This window comes from Neodiprion lecontei, chromosome 3 (assembly GCF_021901455.1).
Source record: "Neodiprion lecontei isolate iyNeoLeco1 chromosome 3, iyNeoLeco1.1, whole genome shotgun sequence".
Taxonomy (NCBI): domain Eukaryota; kingdom Metazoa; phylum Arthropoda; class Insecta; order Hymenoptera; family Diprionidae; genus Neodiprion; species Neodiprion lecontei.
In genome coordinates, this window is record NC_060262.1 from 27,208,137 (window position 1) to 27,230,232 (window position 22,096).

The 22,096-nt window shown below is 38.5% G+C and overlaps 2 protein-coding genes across 4 annotated transcripts in view; one reads left to right on the forward strand and one right to left on the reverse strand.

The window, feature by feature from the left end:
- LOC107219889 overlaps positions 1 to 14,724 on the reverse strand; it is a 67,888-nt gene extending 53,164 nt beyond the window's left edge. Inside the window, exons 1-3 of one of the 2 annotated variants that reach the window (XM_046734735.1) lie at positions 14,196 to 14,724; positions 13,350 to 13,570; positions 742 to 1,439 (exon numbers count right to left, since the gene is read on the reverse strand). In XM_046734735.1, coding sequence (XP_046590691.1) covers positions 742 to 891 — 150 coding nt within the window. In that variant the 5' untranslated portion in view covers positions 892 to 1,439; positions 13,350 to 13,570; positions 14,196 to 14,724. Of the gene's footprint in view, positions 1 to 741; positions 1,440 to 13,349; positions 13,571 to 14,195 lie in introns of those variants that run through there. The other variant, XM_046734736.1, reaches the window with a different exon arrangement.
- LOC107219895 (SH2B adapter protein 1) lies at positions 11,669 to 21,288 on the forward strand. Of its 2 annotated transcripts, XM_046734741.1 has the most exons (5): positions 11,669 to 13,288; positions 14,718 to 14,917; positions 15,479 to 15,730; positions 16,895 to 17,080; positions 17,178 to 21,288. In XM_046734741.1, exons 1-4 carry the CDS (start codon positions 12,172 to 12,174, stop codon positions 17,039 to 17,041), a joined length of 1,716 nt encoding a protein of 571 aa, XP_046590697.1. In that variant the 5' UTR covers positions 11,669 to 12,171; the 3' UTR covers positions 17,042 to 17,080; positions 17,178 to 21,288. The 2 variants fall into 2 exon arrangements, with proteins under 2 accessions (XP_046590697.1, XP_015513734.2); XM_015658248.2 differs by having other exon boundaries at positions 16,895 to 21,288.
- Positions 21,289 to 22,096: the final 808 nt, after the last annotated feature.

Genomic DNA, 22,096 nt, shown 5'->3' on the forward strand with positions numbered 1-22,096 from the left:
TGGCTTTTGAACTTCGTATAAATTTCCCGTTTGACCACGTTCTGCGCACCCCGTGACCGGTGATTGAAGAAATTTGCCGAGTCGAAGCTTCGCAGGTGTAAAACTCTTTGCGGCACGAGCGATGAGGCACAAAGAGACGGCTTCTCGACGGTGCTCGAAGAGAGTGGAGGAATTACAGTGAGTCACTGATCGTTAAACTTCTCATCGAGACCGAGACTCGGGGGAATTACCTGCCCGCAACCCTTCCCGGTAATCCAGCATGGCGTCATTTCGAACCCCGGTTTACATAATTATAACGTGAAAAGCGGTAGGTGGTGTTGCAAATTGCAATCCATTCGAGTTCACGCGGGCCGGTCTGAGAATGATGGCCGGAACAAAAGCGAGGACCGGGGGAACGGGGTCGTAGTAATGGGGAACGGAATTGGACCGTGACTGTACCATTTCTGGCCATAACCTCTAAATTACAAGCGGTCAATATGGCCGCAACTGGTACAGTAAAATGCATAAATGTATTAACCTTTCGGCCGACTTATTTTCGGTCCGAAACGAAATGCAACTTCGGTTCCGTACGATTCACGCGACAATGCATCAATGGTTTTCATCACCTCGGCTGCTTCGCCAGTCACTGTCGCATAATTCGTACAGAATCGAACTCGCATTTTTTTTTCGGACCGAGAACAAGTTAGCCGGAAGGTTCGGGCATTTTCGGATTTTACTGTACGTGATCAGGGGGGCACATACCTTGAAATTCAGGCCCGCTGCGGGGTCGGACGGAGTGCGAGGGCCCCCGGCCTGGCTGGTGGCGCCGTAGCTCAGCTGGTGCTGATAACTGCACAGAATCTTCTTGTGAGCACTGGCCTGAGCTCGATACGCCGATACCGACAGTTTCATGTCTCCTCCCGTCTGGCTTTGGTGGGCTGGGATCGCCCGTTGTGCGTTACGTGGGACATTTTCTCCGGGGGTTCCCAGCTCCTCGGTGATCTCGAGACCTCGGCGAGAGCAGCGGTTGGTTTTGGTCTCTTCGAGGCCGCGAGGTGCCGTCTGTGTAATGATGGGATCGGGAAACTCCCTCGGTCCGCTCGAATTCTTCCCCTTAATAGGATCCTTCGATGCGGAAAACTAAAGAGATCCTTTTTACGTGCGATAGTTGTTAGCAAGAAGCGGCGTTTCCGCTCGAGTTGAGGGTGTTATCAGGGCTTGCATGCGATCCGAACCGGCTAAGCCAATACTCTGTCATTTCCCGCACTATAATGGCCGCTTCCCAGGAGATTTCAAAACTCCATCCACGGCGTAAGCCTTCAGAAACGGTGAGATAAGTCGGCAAACTTTTCCCCGGAAATCCCCGAAGTGCGGACCGTCCGGCGGTATAACACGGCTCCTTAAAAACCACTTACGTTACCGAACTGGATTCCCTCGTGGGCAAGGCGACAAGGGTCTCCCTGTGTAACGCGAATGGATACTAGCATTTAGCTATATATTTATTAGCGGATTCCACGTGCGTTTAGTTAGTTTATAATATACGTGATCTGTTAATCGAGTCTCTCGTTTCGTTTCGCGAAATGACAAATGATAATCATACCTCAGATTCACGCGTAATCAACGAAAAACGAAAAATAACGGGGTAAATTATCGTAAAAATAATCACATCGCACCAACAGCTCGCAATTACTACCACTAATTCCAACGACAGTTTGGATTTATTCCGAAGACGGATAGTTTCTTTCTTGTCATGATGACGGTGAAAAGAATCCAGCAAAGGAACTTGGTCGAATGGTTAGTACACCGCTAAGCGTTCACAGCATAAGTGGATTATGGCCTCCAACGGCATAGCTTAGGTTCTAACATTCAGTAAGCCTTAGGTCTGTGCCCAGCCAGTACGTTACGAATATATATATGTACGCACACCTATATAACGCCCTATACTCGTACGTCTCTTATAACTGGATTAAATATTATAATAAATTCTATAAGAAACCTATGTTTGCATTTCTCGACCAAATGATTTTTAATACGATTCGACTAGCGGGGTTTCCGCAAAACGATTCGACTATGTCAGATACACGGCACCCTCGGGTTACAGCTCACTGCAGCGGAGGATCGGAAGATATCATAGTAGGTGGAACAGAAAGATAGAAGGGGGAAAAAAATCGAATTTCACAGACCGCTATATCCGGTCCGCTTGCCTCCTCCTAATCTCATCGTCTAACCCACCTCTGCTTCGACAGCTTCGAGCTATTTTTTATTACTTCAAAATTTTATTCACCGACCTTAAAGGCTACCGCTATTTACAGCCGCAGGGCTGGGCTGCGGACGCGAAGTGACGCGCCAGGGAAATCGCTAACGATAAGTAGGTTTAATCTTTCAGAGCGTTATTATTTCAGAGCACTACAGATTTTAATCAGACCGGTGAAAACTGACGGAAGAATTCCGAATACCAGAGTGAAAACTTTGTACCACTTTTCAAATCCTCTTCACTTTCCTCAATATTATATGCCTTGTTCATACAACATTAATACACCAATATCGGGTTGTTACGCGTTTAGGAGGGTCAGCCATCGCTCGTATATTTTTTCGAAAAATGTGTAACAACTTTCGAACGAATTCCACCTCGTCGTCAGAATTTCATCGGTAAACCGTCACTCACTCGCGTTCGTCACCAGCCTCGAACATCGCACAATAATCAATCGTCCTAACGTTGCTCCGATAATATTCTTCTCGTTTTTCACCAAGACGTTAACCGAACCGCGCTTACACTTTCCTCAGCAATCGTTGTCACCCGGAGTGTCTTTGCTCCAGCCGATTTTCGGACCAGTTCATACCTAACGTTCTATTCTTCTCGTTTGCGATTTTGCAGTTGTGATTATTATTATTATTGTTATATCGTTGACGGGTTTTTCATATTTATTAACTATCTCTCCGTCAAATTTGATTCTACACAAGGACGGAGAGGGTGAAAATCACGTGCGACAACAGTTTTGGGGATGCGTAACGGTATGAAAAAAGAGAAAATAAAAATGAAAAAAGCAACGACAACAACGACAACAAGGGTCTTAGGCGTTCCCGCGAAAGTGGAAAAAAGCTCTGTCGCGATATCGCCGCGATAAACACCGAGATAATCGTATTATAAGGGCTGTTTCTCCGCGCACGTGTTACAATGCCACGAAAGTCACTGGCCCCTCGGCTGCGGGGCGAGGGTTGGCGAGGTTCACGCCGCGCTCTTCGTACTCTGGTAGCAGGACCCCCACTACCACACCCAGCATTAAAAACCGAAATCCTCCCCTCGAAACGCGCAGGCTCCTGCTTCCCAGCCACTGGGGAAACACCCCCGCCGCCTCGGCCTCTCCCACACACACACACACACGCCTAACGTTTCCGATACACCCCCGCACCATCGCATATATGTGTGTGTGTGTGTGTGTGTATACATATGCATATACACATGTCCGTATGCATGTATTTATATAAACCCGTGTTATATGCATCTTATACGATGCATGGACGAGTATGTTATGTATGAGGTGTACGAACCATTGCATTAGACTGCACGCATTGCAATCGTGATATACGAGTATGCATAGGTACACACACGTGCACAAGTTTGTTTTACGTACCTACATCCGTATTATGCAGGTCGCAAGCCTCGGAGGAAATTCAGTCTTAGGATATTAAATGGGAATAAGACGTCGACGTGACATCTTTCGAAATCAGTGAACTAGTGAATTCGGATGCGGGGCAAAGGTATTGGGTGGGGGGGGGGGGGGGGGGGGGGGGGTTATTTTTATCAATGGCGAAAACGTACAGAGATAGAAAAGTTGAACGTGAACTCGCAGCGTATAATACGAGATATACCTACGTTGTAGCATGGCAACTAATAATGATGGTCCGATTCTTTGGGAGGTGTTGTTTCTCATCAAAGTTAACGCTGTTATTACTTGTTTCACCTTGCGAACACAAAAGCCGCACCTATTACCCCGTGTTATTATCTATTCTATCCTGAATCCTGCTCTCAGGGATCATTGACTCGCTCGTCAGGCTAATTAATCCGGTCACATATCCATGAAGCGTTATACGTATTGTACGTGAGAACAAGATTGTAAGAAATTTTCATATCAGTGTACATTGGACTGTAACGAAAGAATCGACTATTTTTTTTTCAACATCATGTCGAAAATATTGATACAAATGACGAAAAAAAGATGCTGTCCAAGTTTCAAATCTTAATATAAATATTTAGACGTACCTCATGCCGATTTTCCATTTCCCAGTTAAATAACATGGGGAATTTTTTTTTTTTTTTAGCTTTGAAATCTTATAACTTATCAACGCATTAGCATACTGATAAAACCAGAACGTATTTTTGTAGGGAATTGTATGGTCTACAAAAAATGGTTCTTGACATTTTATGACAAATCTACTCTTTCAAAAGTTATTTAAGGTCAAAGGTCAAAAAATTTTGAAAAAAAAACCGTCGATTTTTTTTATGCAGCCTAGTGTACATAATTAATAAAACCCTGCTTTACTCGTGAAAAAAAAACCCGACGGAATTGCTTTTTTTTAATCTACGTATGGTAAAGGCAGGTCTTATTAAAATATTAAACATAGTAGCCCCATGTCATAAATATGTACAGATTAACTTGTCTGCGTTACGTTAGGATTCTCGTCTCTTTTAACAACACTGAGAAAATTTTTATTTGTTATATGTAGTAAAACCTATATTGTTGCTATTGCATGAAAATGTGTTACAAGTAACCGTTTAGTGTAATTATAGTTGGCAATACACTTTCCGGTTATCACGTCGTTAAATTTGTTTGTTTGGGTTTACTAAATTTTCTCAGTCAAGTAAGGTGACATGAATTTAATGTGAAACGAACATCAAATCATCGCAATAGTTACGAAAAAAAAAAATACCACAAGTGACCATATATGTATATTAATATTCACAGACTAAACTTTCTGGTTTAAATTACAAAACTCATTCTCGTCTTGTACTCAAAACTCTTTTTCGTTTATGGTAGAAACTGAAAATAGTTGAGAACTGTGCAGTAACGAAAACTGTAAGAAGTTTCTCCCGGCGAGGAGTTTGTGAAGTCTAGAGGAGGCTAATCGGCTAAAATTTTTCAACGATCATCCGAAAAGCAATGGAAATACGATTTAGATCAGATTATATCGTAAGTAATGTTACAATGGATTGAGGTACAGGAGCGACCGCGTTCTGATTTGTAGGATAAAGTAATTGCGAGATACGTGGAATTCATCGATTACTTCCAACATAACGCGGTTGCCATGAGATTTGAATAACCTCTCGGCAACCCCTAGACGCTGTTTGCTAGTCTGTTCAATTTAAGGTAATGCATATAAATGTAGAGTACGTTATATACATGCATATACGAACGCCCGAGTATGAAACGGTAGAAAGATGAAACGAGAATTTTCAACGGTAACAGGAAAAACGTCCTCGAGTGTAGCGTTCATATTTCGAGTGTCGCGTTTCCCTGCTTAGAAATCGTTAATTAAAACCTCACGTCATCGAAGTACTCGGGCACTACGTACAAAATTACGAGTATCTACTCGGGTCGAAGTTCAGCTGGTGTAACCTTATCGATCTGAACACGTATAATTTATACGATACAAAATTCGATTTTCCGATGTAATTATATTTTCTTTACACAGAAACTCGGAAGCGACATCATCCGTAAACGAAACGAAATACTTTTGGCATAATGTGCGAGCACAGTTCCTCGATATCATTCCGTAAAATTGATTCTCCCCCGAGGGTAAATTAAGTGAAAGTGTATACAAATCAGTTTCCCTAATTGGACAGGTTCCAGTTTCCACAGAGGCTGCGCTGACCGGTGGCGTGATAAGCTTTGAAACAGTACCGTATTTTCAAGATAGTAGAGATATAATTGTTACCTGCGTATCGAATTTGATTAAATAATGGAAGCAATTAATTGTGGTAATAATTTTGCTCGACCTTTTAGGTAATAATGATTTCCCCTAAACATCTGCACCTGGGCTGATGATTATTTATCTATACCGTTGAATCAAGACTGAAAAATATAAATTCTGGGTGACATCGTCCGTATGAGATACCGGATGCTTCGGATTATCGAGACTACCTGCTAACACTTTTTACGTTCATGTGTAGACGCAGCAAGCGATGATGACATGATTAGCGTTGTTATAAATCAGGCTTACGACGAGCCTTCCGTGTCTGTTATGCTTCATTTCAATTTTTTTTTTTTCTATTAATCGTTATCTCTTTCGATCCTTGCAAATAAATCATAATTCCTGATCATTCATATTCTCTTTAGTCTACTGATATTGGCAAGCAAATAAAACCTTCGCGCACAGCTATGTTCTAAGTACGAATTTATTCGCCACCATAATTGCTGGTTGTCCTCGAGAACCAGAATTTGATATCCAAATTGCCATGGCATAGCATTGTATCTGTTCAATCGCGGAAAATATAAAATCGGTACAACGCGATTAAAAAATCCAACAAACCTGGTGTATACGCAACGAGAATAACTAATGCCGTTGTTGTATGACCAGTAAAATAGGTGGTATAATTAGCACGAATGTAAATTTTTTTCTATCCCTGTATAAGATTTGATCAAACCCGGTTATTGTCAAACGAAACGGTAATTTTCGTATTTAGAGCGTAAAACACGGTTTTACGACCCGAGTGCTCGGCGTGATCGCACTAGGGTGTAAATCGTTACGCTCGTGATACGAACAATATTTTTTGCCCTACGAGCCATAAAATTGGAGAACATTGTACAAAAATTGCAACAAAAGACGAGGCTGCGGTAATTAACGTTAACGTCACGAAACGCGAGGAAGAAATTCATTATTTTGGAATTTTAGAATGACATTCAAGAAATTGGTTTTTGAAAAATATCGGTATGTTTGGCACGGTATGATTTACTTAATTTCAGACAATTCTAATGGCGCAACGTAAGGATTTTTTCTGAACATGCATTGTTACAGTAACGTGACTAACTTCAATCTCATAAAAAAAAGGAGGAAGAAAAAGGTCCCGTACGTGGGCGCGGAAGGAGTTCAGGGACGAAGCCTCGGTGAAGGTGCGTGGGCGGAGCTTCACCTAAAGAACAATGATACTTTATCGGTCAAAAATATATTTATTCATATCTATTAAAAGTAATGATAATATAAATTTTTGTTTCACCACCGATAGTTTTTTGATTAAACAAAAAAATTATCCGCATTCGATCGTGTCATTTACAAATGCAAGATTCAATTCAGTCAACCTTTACCATTCAATTGATGATTTTTGAATTTTCAAACTGCAAATGAAAATAAAAATGGTTAATTATGCCTCCTGAAGCTTGGCCTGTAGTTTCTCCCGAATTTAATTTGTCCTTTTTCGTGCGTTTTCATTTTCACCATGCCGTTGTGTAAAACGCTATTTTAGACCCGCAAAACGGACCGTAAAATCCCATTTTACGCCTTGGTGGGGTAAGAAATTAATCTTTCGTTACCGTCACTGATGAACAGTGTAAATATCGCTTTGATATTCTTGCACAAACTTACAATAATTTATGATGACGGAGAATCTAGAGCCATTAATAATTTTGTTGAATAGTGCCGACTAGGTTCTTTCCCCCGATGTATAATAAGAACGCCGCCGTATAGCCGAAGTAGTGTATAATTTCTTTGATTATGCCGAAAAGGCTGCAATTTTCCTACTCCCTCGTTCTTGTACCATAACTCTGAATGATTGATTGTTTTACGCAGCTCGACGATACAACTATCGGAAAAGAGTATATAAGGTATGGAAAGGTAATTTGAACTTCCGTACTAATTTTTACGAGAGTAAGACACCGAGTCTCGTAAAAATAAGCATACAGCTGCAGCCTGTTCGATAATCAGATGAGGTTTACGTTTGTAAACACGTGCCAAACTGAGGGTTAACTTTCCTTTTATACCCGCTTCGTGCCTATACTTGCGCTAGCTATAAACTCTTTGCAAACTTTGTTTAGATTTGAAAATTTTATCTTACAAAGCTGAATTTGCTGATGAGGAGACGCTACATGAAATCGATAACGGAAACGACACACTGGGTCATTTGCGTTCAAAGTGTTTTTCTTTGTACACTAACGTGCTTTATAAAAGCTTAAAAAATTTTGAAATATATGTTAAAGTCTCTCCCGCAAGATCGGATCTTATTGAAATTTGAAACTTCCGTCTTTTCCAGTGAGTTACCACAGCGAAAAATAATTACTTTAACATAAATTACTGCAATGTCCCACTATATACGATTCAGTTTCATGTTACATCTGACCACAGGATTTAGGGATATAATTTAATTATGTTCAAATTACCGAGCGAATTTTAAACGCGAAGTTCAACTTGTGTATTCGATTAACAACGGAATGTCGCGTATATTCACGTTTGATTTTAAGTTCTTACGTAACTCTTCGTTTTTATTATTATTATTATTGTTATTATTATTGTTATTATTATACTATTTGTTGGAATCACAAGCTTGACATTAATGAGATAGATTAATTATACCTCAGATTATCAATTAGCCCGACGGAGAGAATGGATTTTTTTATAACGAACCCTGGACCCCATATTGCGATACGTATACCTACCTACCTACCTATTCAACGAAAGGGTTATGTATGTGTACGGTATGTACATACATTGTTCAAGCAACCTACTTCGATATTGATAGATGCTCGCTTATCTCGATATCTGCGCTCTTCAATTTTTTATGCAAAAAAATCAGACCATCGAGGTAATTACAAACGGGATAAGGACACGAGGTGGTCGTAAATATGAGATGAAATTAAATGGCGATCCTGGGAGAAAAGCTTCACGGGGAAAACCAGGAACTCTGTATAATGGTAGAAGCTGGCCTTCTGCGATTGTATGAGTTTTGTTGTCGCTGTCAAGCCTCGACAGATAGGGGATTTGCCAAATCTGGAGGATCTCATCAGCGGTTCTGCCCGGCGGTCGATGTCGACGCGTTCTTCAGCAGACGCGTTTACAAGCTTCAACTGGTCCTTTCAACACTCCTTTTATTCACGAGCCTGAGATTATGCCAAAGGGATTAATGCATCGTCATCTTCTTTTAATATCGCGACTGTTTCTTGTACGTGCCGGGTATATACCTATACCTTTACCGGCGTATATATATCTACGTAATTTATGCCGCACAGGAAGCAAACTTTCCGCATTTACGTCTGGGAAGATATCGGGTCCGTCGAACGGTATAGATACGGAAGGAAGTCTTGCGAGGAATCGATTTGCGAGCTGCAAATCGGAAGATAGAATCTGTGCAGTGTAGCTACGACTTGGTAGGAATACATGTATATTATACGTATAGATTTCCTTCGTGCAAATACGATGGACCGGTAGATGCGGGCAGAGTGTAATGGAATTGATTCGAACCATGCGCGTGTTACCGAATCTATCAAATCAACCGCTTCGCCATTGGCATCCCTTTCCACTTTTTCATTTACTCAGCATGTCTTGGAAAATTTCAAACGCAGTGAAACTTTCGCCCAATTTATTTTATCGTACAGTGTGTACGTTTAGTGGGCTCCTTGTCGGTATGTATGGAGTTGTAATCCCCTAATTAATGAGCCTTGTTGTAGAAGGTCTACAGGGTGGAGATAGATCGTTGCGGAGATCAGTGAGAGTTTGGATCGACGAAGAGATCTATTACACGGAAGACGGAATATTAATTGCTTTATTGGCTCAGGGCGATAAAATATGAATTTGCAGAGTACTCGGTTTGTATAGTATAGAATAGCATATCGTGTAAGAATAAGTCAAACTCGGTCTTTTCGGATCGAGCGTAAATTTGCAATATGAGTCAGAGGTGAGCACGCATACGAGCCGAAGACGAATAATATGCGAGGCGAAAAGACCGTTCCCTCGTTGTTGCATACAATTCCTTACATGACAAGTATATGTTACGCATTTTTTAACGAAGCACTATATTGAAGTTAGGCTCACGTAATGTCAGATTTGTTCGCGACAGTGCATGCGCGCAGTAGAGACAGTACCACTTTTAACTTCTAGAACTTAAAAAGTGATTAAAAGTGGTATTTTTTGTACTCCGCGCATGCGTATTTGCAGACTCACTCGACCGTCATAGAAACTGGTACTTTGTCTACGGAAAACACGCTTGGAAAAACGCTCGCGATTATTATGTTTTGGTATAACAGAGACGCTCATTTGTAATAAATTTTCCTTTCAGCTGAATCATATCTTCAGAAGACTTGTAAACTGTCTGAACGGAAAAAAGTTCAAAGTTTCGTATCCTTTTTGGTTTACCTCAGCTAACTGATGTTCCGACAGCGCTGAATGAACTCGGTGCATTTTTCAGCTACCTTTTCAGTACAGTATAAGAGTTAACGATCATGTAACCTACTATACGAATACTAGCTCTGTCAACTGTTCTCTCAAGTGTTTTCGTGACGCAAGATATCACATGATCGTTCCCCAAATCTCGTGCAGCATTTATGGGAACATGGTTTAATTTGAATAATTATAAGGCATATACATATAGTTAGCGGTACTGGGGTTGAAATAATATCGTTATGATTAAGTGATTATACCGCCCTGGACGGCTGTTACATCACAAGTTAAACCGGCTATCTAATATAGATATTTTGATTCTAATACGAATCTATTTGAATGAAACATAAAACTTCGTTCTAGCCGATTTCCGGACAACAGTTGCAGTGCCAATCGTGATGAATGTATTATAAAAAAACTATCAAGACAATCAATTAACTTGCTCTTTGACTGAAGAAAATTAGTAAACAGCAGAGGGAAATTATACCAAGCATTGTTTAATTATTGCTCTGAATTATGTGGCATATTTTTGGATGAAAATTGTATAAAAATCTATTATTAAGATCTTTCCACGCTGATTCTAAATTGGGTTACACGATTTGCCTACAATCAATTTTTTCTCCATCTTTTCGGTAGCTAAATCTGACTATTCAGCACTGCAGAAACACTTAAACTTAACAGTCTATACTCGTCACGAAGCTGAATAACGATGCACCTTGTTCGACAATATTGATTATGGTCGTCGTGCTATGTTTCCAAAAATTACTATAAGCAAAAAGAAAGAAACATTCACAAACAACTTGATAGCATGATGAGTTATACATTACTCGTTTTAAGACGCAGCTAGAGTAATCGGATAGAATATCGCATCAAAATGTGTAGCTTGAGTCTATTCCCTTGAAAAGCCTTCAAGAATCTGAGGTACGGGATGTTCGTTCTGCAGATGTAGATACGTTCGACCGGCGGAAGAAATTGTAACGTAAGCAGCAAGACGAGTACACAACCCACAAAATCATATATAATTTTTGGTTTCTTATTTCACTAAATCCATCATTTTTTATTGGGATATAGATAGAACATGGCGTGTAATGAAAAGTTAGAAAAAAAATCCCGAAAAAATCGTTGTAGGATCACAAGTGTTTGCAGATTCCACTCTTACCGACAGAGGATCATCTCACCGATCGAAATTTTCACACACATCAACGAATGCTCGGAGCACCTATCAGTCGAGCTGATCAATCCGATGATCGTCCGCCGGTAAGTAAGAAGATCTTAATTCCGCGGTATGCGGTAGTAGCTACTGAAATACACAACGAAAATAAATACAAGAAGATTGCGGCGGCGCCGGCATCAGCAGCGGAAGTGGAGGCTGGCTGAGCCTTTGCGAGCAAGAGGAGAGGTTATCACGCGAGCCCCCAGTGTAACAGTGATTGATCTTCGTAAACAGGTGCATTTCGATTGAGCGTTGATTAGTCGGCATTTATTAGGGAGTAACGCGCGTCGAATGTGATTCACGTACGCGGTACGATGACCGGAATTATTTCACCGAGTAGATAGTACCGAGCGGTACTTAATTGGTACAAAAACAAGTAGCTTAGTGTATGGGTGTGTGTGCATGGTTTAAGAACGTTGTGAAAGGCGAAGATTAAAAGAAAAATCAAATGATATAGGAAAAAAAAAAAAAAAAAAACGAAAGAAAAAAATCGCCAAATTATAATAAGAAACAAGAAAACAAAACAACAACGATAGGTAAATAAACACGTACGCAAGTGGTGAGTTAAAAACAAAGGGAGGCTACAAAAACTGTACAGCAATAGAGCAATAAGAATAATGAGTGTTTACAACAACGCCGAGGGTGCGGACAACTGGTCAGAATTTTGTGACAGGCACGCCCGAGCGGCGGCGTCCGATTTTGCGAAGGCATTCTGCACGTACGTTAATCTTAACCTGCCGGAAAGCGCGAGGGCAACTTTGTCGCATCGCGATTTTTTGCGAAAATTTGTCGACACGTTCTGCGAGCATTTTGAGACGGAGTTTTTACGCCGCAGCACGAGGTCGCCCTCCTACGACACGCGACTTCACCGCCAGGCTTCCGGAAACGAGGCCGACGCGAACGCTCCGAACAATCAAAACAATACCAGACCGCCGATCCGGGCCTCGTCGAACGAAGAGTTCAGCGATTACTCGGAACAGGATGGCGAACCCGTCTCACCGAAGCCGGTGCACAAGACGTTCTTCCGACGTCTTTCTTTCAAGGGGCTCAAAAAGGGCAAGGGATTCTTCCACAAGCAACAGAGCGACGAGGTGGAGTTATCCCACAGCGAGCACAGAAGGGACAAACACTCCAAGGCGAAGCTGTCAAAGATTGTCGTCGAGTGCAGGAAGGAGGGAATCGTCAATTGCCTGATAGGCGAAAACATCGACGGTACCCAAAAGTGGGAGAAGTGTCGACTTGCCCTTGTCAAGGCCATCGGTGGCTACATGCTCGAATTCTACTCGCCCCCAAAGGCGTTCAAGCCGAGAAGCGGCGTCTTTTGCTTCAGGATAACCGAGGCGAGGGAAACCACTGCTCTGGAAATGCCGGACCATGAGAACACCTTCGTTCTCAAGGCTGAACAGAACTTAGAATTCGTTATTGAGGCTCACGACTCCATCGACATGCGATCTTGGCTTGCTACTATCAAGTACTGCATGAGGTCTGCACCCACTACTTCCAACGCCATGGGCTCGACACCCGGTGATTCCGCCACCAATTCTGTTGCTCATAGTTCTAACTCCGACGGAGAAAGAGTCAGAGCTAATTCGGCGAGTAAAAATACTAGAACGATCCAGGATCAGCACAGTCTTGAGGAGCAGGGAAATCCACCCGAGCTACCCCCACGGCTCAGACTCAGTAACAACAGTAATTTGGATCTGCTTTATCCCTCTCATCAAGAAATAGAAGAATGTGAGTGTTCTAAGATTGTTTTAAACGCGAGAAATTGAGAAGAGCTTGAGATTTTACTCACGGAATTCTTGGCATCGCAGCTATAAACGTTGGAAATGCCCAAGGAATTTTAGAGTCCTAAGATTGTCAGTTGCACGATTTAGATTGTTGACCGTTCGAATCCAATTTACTGTTATAGTTGAAATCATTCCACTTATGCGTCTTCACTTTTGCAATTTCTTCCACCACATTGAGTACTTTCATTTTTGTAATAACTCATCATATTTTGCAGCATTGTTTGAGCTAGGTGTGAAAAAAATTCATTATTCCACAAGTCACGTTTTCCTGTATTGCTGATATTATAAGCGAAACTAATCAACTTGACAAAAATCTATTTTACATATCTGTACAATTTCTACATGCATAATATGTGCACAGTAGCATAATATCAAACAATACATCTTTCACACAAGGATGAAGTTAGTAACGTTATTATAACGATGCATATTTAGGAAAAATCATTACTTCGCAAATATAGGAACATTTAAAATTTAGCAAACCACGATCAACAAAATATACTCTTACGAACAATGTTGAGATAAGAAAATGACAGAGTGCGAAATGATTGAATTTAATGAAAACAAAGTATTCTCGAGACAAATAAATCACGTAATGTAAAATATTTTTAAAACGCATTTGCAAATTAATTCACTAACAAATGTTTGATAACCTTAATGTGAAATTTAGAGAGAAATGATTTTAGTTTATCTCTTGATGATTTACATCCGGAGAAAATCATCCGGGCAAATGAGAATTTGTTCAAAACATCTGTTGTATAGATATGCAGTCATCATCATACTTGAATAGTTTACCAAACGGACAATTGCAAATGTATATTGTTACAAATGCAACAAGCGTTTAAACGTACTTTATTGCATGATGATTCACAAGATAATTAGATGTTGATGATTACTAGATAATCTAGTCTGAAAATCTAATTATGGTGTAATCATCTAATCTCTGTAAACTTTCCGAAAATAACAGTTTTCAAGGTACTGCAATGTTCAATTTAAAATGAATGAATCCACCTGTCATCAGACCTGTAATTTAATAGCATTAGATTAGACCATGGAATCATATTACCTTAGGATTATTGTAATCATTGTATTAATAGATTGTATTAGGACATCCAGGTAATATACTAGAATCTAAACATGGTAATTATCCCAGTATTCGAAATGTCGAGTTGCTATAAAAGGAGTTATTACTAGTTTGACCAGTTGTTATATTGCCAGGCCAGTTCTATAATACTAAAGTTGAATTCAGAACTAATGACTTGAAATATTTAAGTTTAAACCTGCCCCATTCGATGCATATAGATTACCGTGCTTACCAAGTTTTCACTGAACTCATTATACAGCATTGACGGCATTTTTTCAAATATTTTTAGTATCTGGTAACGACGGAGACTTAGACTTGTCGACCAGCTTACGTGAATATCGGTGGTTTCACGGAACATTACCCAGATCAGATGCAGCACAACTTGTCCTTCACGGCGCAGCTAATGGGCACGGAGTATTTCTAGTCCGGCAAAGTGAGACCAGAAAAGGGGAGTTCGTTCTGACGTTCAACTTTCAAGGAAGAGCAAAGGTAGATTATTCTACAATTGGCTCAATCGTAGTAGATAACATATCCAAACAACCCTTAGTGATCTTGCACGAATCCAAGTATTTCCTGGAAATACATTTGCTGAGCTGAAAATTTGGTTCAAGATAAGCTGATGTAAAAAGAAGTTGCAATGTTTCAATGAAAACACTTCTTTGCATTAAACTCAAATTCTGAATATTTGAGATACGGTTTGTGAAAATGTTGTGCTAGCACTCATTTCTCGGTTGGATTATATTTGATGGGGGGCGAATACAATGAATGGGTAGTTATTTACTTGGCAGATACGTCAGTAATTTCATGATATTCTTGGAAGTACGTTCGAAGCGCTACATTGTCAGTTTAATATCCCTAGATACTTCCTGATCAAGATCTTCATGAATGATGGTATTGATTCTCTCCAGGGATTGTAATAAATACACCAATTGGTCAAGTAAAGAAAAAAAAGAAACAATTTCACCTCAATCGTGTCACATCCAATGATTATTTCGTATCTGGTTGTGTATCGCAGAGAGGTAATTTTTCAATAAATTTTTGCAATGATAGCACCTACGAATGACGTTGAACGATCAAGGGCAATGTCGAGTTCAACACCTCTGGTTCCCAGCAATCCACGACATGCTGGAACACTTTCGACAAAATCCCATCCCTCTGGAATCTGGAGGCACAGCGGACGTGACGTTAACAGAATATGTGGTCGCTAATCCTGCCAGCCGGCCTGCACATCACGTGACTACTGGAGCCAGCAGCCAACAGCCTCAGGAACGAAGGCCAGCAACAGCCCCAGAGCCCAGAGAAGTAAGACTCAGCAGCGGCAGTCTAACCCCTCTTGAGTGAGCGCGAGTGGCCGACTCCCACAGTCTGAAGTCTGAAACTACAGACAGTGAGTAGATACACGATAAAGTGAGGACGGTGGTGGCCCTTTTTCAGATCTCAAATCCTAAGGGTAGGTCGATTCCAAACTATCGTATAATTTGCATTGAGCTAATTGATTCACGAATTTGTAAATGGATATGATTTTGTTGATATTGATTCCTTGCATTAAAATCAAATATTGTGAATTGTTCTATGGCACATTTGTAATTGATTGATTCATTTTCACTTTTCTTTCAATAGCATTTCTACGGAAGTGAAATGAGTTTATAAATTTTATTTCCTATACCTAAATTGTCCGAAATTGAATGGAATATTATAAAATTCAGGTTTGGCAATTGCTGTCGTACTCTGGCTGAAGGGTAACATGCTATTCGATTGACTATGTTTGTCCAAGATTTGAGTTTCCCAGTAGATGTTGCACTGCAATTTGAAAAAAAATTGATTTATTGGAAATCTGACCTACACCTGATAGGAGTTTAGACGCTTAATGTTAGCAATTCGTACATTTTTCTCATTGTTCAATCTCGAAAGCTTTGCTATAACACGAAAAAGAGATATGAAGTGTAAAAATATGACAGTGGGGGGAGGGGCTCGCTTTTAAATAAGGTATAACTATAATTCTTACAATTTCTGAATGGTGGTGTCGCTTAATTATTTTTATCATCCTGTCATTTATCACACTGATAAATTATTCTTTAATCAACTATCATTCAACATTTTTAATCACCTATAAATTATTCATCATTCTTAATATTTCTATACGTGTAATAAGGATAGAAAAGGAGTATTTGTAGTCAAAATGCAAGTTGAGAAGTTAAGTTGACATGATCAAGAGATTCTCATTTTATAATTGATGACCGACAATACAGATTTCAATCATTCAAAACGAAAAACAAAACTAACACAGTTTACCCTGACAAAAAATTAATTACCGACCATCGCATCGATTTATGAATGGTGGCTTAAATCTCAGGATGAGCGACCTTTATCAACTTCAACTCTTGTACTAGCAATTTGTCTACAAATGGATGTATTCCGAGACTTTGAAGCAGCTTACAATATTTCATTCACTATTGCATGAAATAGGTGCAGACTCACGGTGGACCAATAAGAACTCGCGCCGAGTCACTGGAACGTTTAGAACAACAAAATATCGCAGAACAACAGCTGCAAGTGACAGGGTCGGGATCATCAGGTGGCAGAGCAGTGCAAAATACATATAGCTTTCTTTGACGCTGGCTCTGGAGCAACATATTATCAGGATATCATCCGGTTAGCCCATCTGACTAATAATGTTCTATATTCACCTATTTAATGTAAATAGAAAACTTCTTTGATACAATTCCGTTGATGAAACATTTCATTTTAGAAGTTTGTCCTCATTTATGGTCGACGTCACATGGAATTTTAGGGTGTATATGCACCAGGAATATCGCGAATACCGGGGAAAAACTGGGAATTTTTCTTACTGGGAAACAACCGGGAAAGACACAGGAATTTTCCGGTACTCCGTGATAACAAGATAAATTTTGCACAATTAGTGCACAATTCATATTTTTTCGGTAACATTTTTTCCCATTTTGCCTGGTTGACATTGTATAATAGTATGGCGTGTCTAATCTTATAAAGATGTATGCACCAAAAAGGCGAATTTGGTAGTAAAAGGGCGTATAATTTTCTCTTTTTATGGCATTCGCTATAAAGGCACTCGAAACGTTATATGTACACTAAAATTAGCCGAAAAAATTAATGAAGGTAAAAGGCTTTATGTTTGGTGGATACGCCCTTTCAGCATGAAAATAAGGTTTTATTTATCATTTATATAAATGATATAAGGTCGTACCCGCTATATTTGTCTTTTTTTTCATCATCGACGCAAAACCCTCCGAAATACAAAGGTTTATCAATTTCGAGTGGAAATTTAAAATTTCATCTTTTGTAAAAAAATAATATCGGACGTAACTGTACAGAGTCGTACCCGCCGATTTTGTATCTTACATTCGCTTTAAAATCCTTTAAAACCTAAAGATTCGTCGATTTTGGGAACAATGTTTAAAATTTTATATTTTCTCAAAAAAAAATATTGGAAATAACGGTATAAGATCATGGTGGGCTAGGATGGTCTTCGGTTAGGGTGTTTTCGAAATTCCAAGTTAGAAAAAGTTGATAAAAAATTTTTTTTTAAAAGTACATGCCATCTGCTGCCTATAGTTCAACTTAAATTACTCCCTTCAAGGCAGTAAATTTTCCAATGTAATTTAAATGGGAACTTGGGCTCACAGCTTTATTATTTTTTTTCCCATGTAAATAATGCTTTGAAAAATCTGAAATTTGGTATATGTTTTTCCTATAGTCATAAGTATTTGAAAAAAATGGCCGATTTTCAGCAATAAACGTTTCGAAATCTCAGCACGTCAAAGTTGTGTTTCAAAGTCGAAAATAACAATTACACGAAATAAATGGATTAATAAGTGGTTCATCATTTAATTTACTTATTTAATTAAATTTCAAACAATTATTTTTTTAACTCACATGATCGCAATACCGATAACAGCAAAAATAGTTAAATTTATCCATATTCATTTCACGAGTGTTCCTCGCTTGAGCGTGCAATTTTGTTGAGTTGCGCATACGTATTCATCTACGTAGAGTTACGCATACGTACCAGAGGCTTTGACGTGATATTATTTATTTAATAACTTGGTGTCAAGATGCGGCTGCATCTCCTGATGATTTCATAATTGGTCGTTAAACAATTTTATTTTTAATATTATATGAACTAAAATGCCAATAATGCTAACAAGAAAAATATTCGAAGCTTGCTACATTCCTTTTTCGAGCGTTCATTGCCTGCGTTAAAAATATAACCTTTTGAAATTTAATTAAATTAAATAATTAATTAATTATTAATCCATTTATTTCGTTAAATAATGATTATAACATTGAAAATCGCCCAATTTTTTCAAATACTTATGACCATAGGAAAAACGTATACCAAATTCAAGATTTGTCGAAGCATTATTTAGTTGGGGAAAAAAATAATAATGCTGTGATCTCAAGTTTCCATTTAAAATACACTGGAAAATTTACTGCCTTAAAGACAGTAATTTAAGTCGACCTACAGGCTCCAGTTAACGCGTACTTTTGAAAAAAAATGTTCGTAAAATTTTTCCGCTTCGTCTGCACGGAATTTCGAAAACACCCTAAATAACGATCACCCTGATGTGGGCACATGCGAACTTACACCATTAGAGAACGTGATTATTTTTTATAAAATTCGTGATGAAAGGGCATAATCGACAATATTTACGACCTTTTATGTATCCTCAAATACAAAGGGGAAAAAATTCGCCTTTTTTACCTTTACATGTAGTAAAAGGTCGTATAATGAGACGCGATGTACCTGATGCCGAATAAAGGTTCTAACATACTTTAAATATTCAAATTATCAATGTACCCTGAAATCCTTAGCATGTTGATGAAAAGCTCTCGCGCAAATTGTAGTAATCTCAGATTTCATTGTTGGTATTTTATATTTCGCAAGCTATAAACATCATTTATGAAGACTAAAGCATGGTATTATAAAAATGTATGAAAGGTTTGTTATTTCTTCAATATGCAAAGTAACAGGAATATGCAAAGTAATACTGATAATCTATGTCAAGGTACCCAGGAAACAAAAAAATTTCACCGGTAAATTCGTGAAAAAGGCGGGATTTTTTTTCTGGTTTCCGTATACACCCTGAATTTGTATTATATATTTTCGGCCAAGGTTTATTTTGCATTTTCACGATGGTCCTGTGACATTCGGTCATTATTTGGCATATTTGTCGAGTCTATGAGTTCCTCATTCAGAAATACTCTTTGAAAACGGAATGTACTGTCAAAAACGAAATTTACAACTGTGTTTGACAATGGATTAATTTACAGTTTCATGGTCAACTGTTTGTTATAGTACAACTATATATGTATATAAAACTAATATTGATATCCCTCTTACTAAACCTTAAATCATATAGGTGAAGGTCCTGTGGCTTAGGTATATCCATTACCTAAGATATTTGTATCAAACTTAGCTCGAGATGAAATCTAATTCATAAATTACACGGAAGTCATAAATTGTTTACAATATATACTTTAATGAACTTTCGAGGTATTTGATATACCTTTACTTTTTTATTTTTAGCAACTTGAAGGCAACTCGTTTTCAGTCAATATTTATACAATGACAAAGCGTCTGTGCTCGATTGAAATGTAAAAATTGTGCATATAATAAATACAATTTTACTCAGTTTCATGACATTTAACATTGTAAATAGTTTTGCATAAAAATACTCATAGATATACAATTCAATCAACTATATTCATTTGAATATAGAACCTTGTAACTGAATATAACATTTGAATTATTTGGAAAATTCAGAACTCATGTGCTTCATTCTGAAAATGCTTATCGAGTCACTGAGCAGCTACTTTTGAATCTATATCGATACTGCAAATATAATAATGTTGCCAAAATTATGTCACACCTAAATTCCTATGGAATTAATTTGCTTCTGTATTTTATGCGTATAACCATCTATAAAAACTGCATAGCCAGCACTGGTCTACTAGTGCTTGGCGACAATTCGCTATCGGGAATCTTAATTTGGGATTTACATTTACTAACAAGGAAGGTATCCCAGGTCGATTTCTACGATTTTATTTCTTTTCTAATTTGTTATAATAGATTAACAAGTAAGCTACAGATATTTTCTTTTATCTGCCATTAAACACTTTAAGGGGGTGAAACCATCCTTCAAATTGAAGCATGTTAAGGGGGGATTTGACAGTTTTTTTTTTTTTTATTTAATTTAGAGAATTACATTTTTCATTTCTCGTTATGGGGAAACTTTTTCAGTTAGATTGGTTAAAAAATATTGATACCTTCCTTGTGAGAATTTTACCAAGTACAATTCAGAATCACGAATGATTTCAAGTTATCTAACGGTTTGAGTATCTTTAAATAAGACATTGAAATTTCGAATCTGTTAAATCTACTCAAATATACATATTCGTTTAAACCATAACTCACGTTTCAAGTAAGCAAAGGAAAAATTTTTGTCGAGAGATAAACATGATTCTAATATTTAATTATGCACCCCTTCTGTACATATGCGTTAATACAGTAATCACGTCTATTTGGGGTCCTAAAAGGTTCATGTAAAATGTAGATTCAGTACAGATGCGTATTTTTACAACGTATTAATCAATTGTTATCGGCCAAGTAAAAATACTAGAGAATCCCAATTCTCAATAAATCCCTGTAGATAGAAATATTTACTTCATCAAATGTGTTGAGGTAATTTATCTCTACCTAATATTTTTCTGAAACTAAGAAGACGATTAGAAGAAGATTAGGAAACGATGGACAAAAGCAATTCTCATGTTTGTATGATATATCATAAAATAAAGTATGCGTATTGCATTTATTAAACGAATGTATAGTTATGGTAAATTTAATGTTGAAACATAAATGGAAGTGAAAACTCATTTCAGTGGATACTTATATTTCTCCTTCATTTCGGTATGGTGCATCTGTCACCGAGACTTTAGAAAATTATTGTAACAAAGTTGTAAAATTTTATATTGGGTATCGCTATCAGCATATCTGCCTTGATATCTATAAGATATAAATATCCATATAATTAATTAATGACGTTACCAAATTTTACCAAACGATTGTAATTGAATGTGCCCTGGCGCCAATGCTTGACCAGTTAAGGCCTAATCTTGATGTACATGCTAAATATTCCAAACTTTTTATTGAAAAATAAACTAAAAAATTTTTGTTTGTAAGTATTTGCGCTGTAAGTTTTGATTAAAGGTAGGTAAACGCGATCATTTGTGATCTTTGTGTACCGATTCAATGTACGGCTAGGCCGACGTGGCAATGGCACGAGGGACGACTGACATGTGCTCTAATGCATCAAGTTATTGTGACGCTTGACTTAAAGTGATTAACTTGATCTCAATAGATCTCAACATGTAAACATGGGGATTTTCATCGCACTGCTGACCTCAAGCGACAGGTGCAACATCTAACTTGCACTGCTGACCTGAGTAACAGGTACAGCTCCTAACTGAATATGCACCATGCAAATATGATTCACTACTGATTTCAACCTGGAATTGCAGCTGATGCCCCGAGCAATTAATTCTGTTACTATTCTGGTTACACAGGTAATTTCACTTACCAATAACAGACGCCTTCATGCGGTTAACTAACACCACCTTCTACACTGTCAC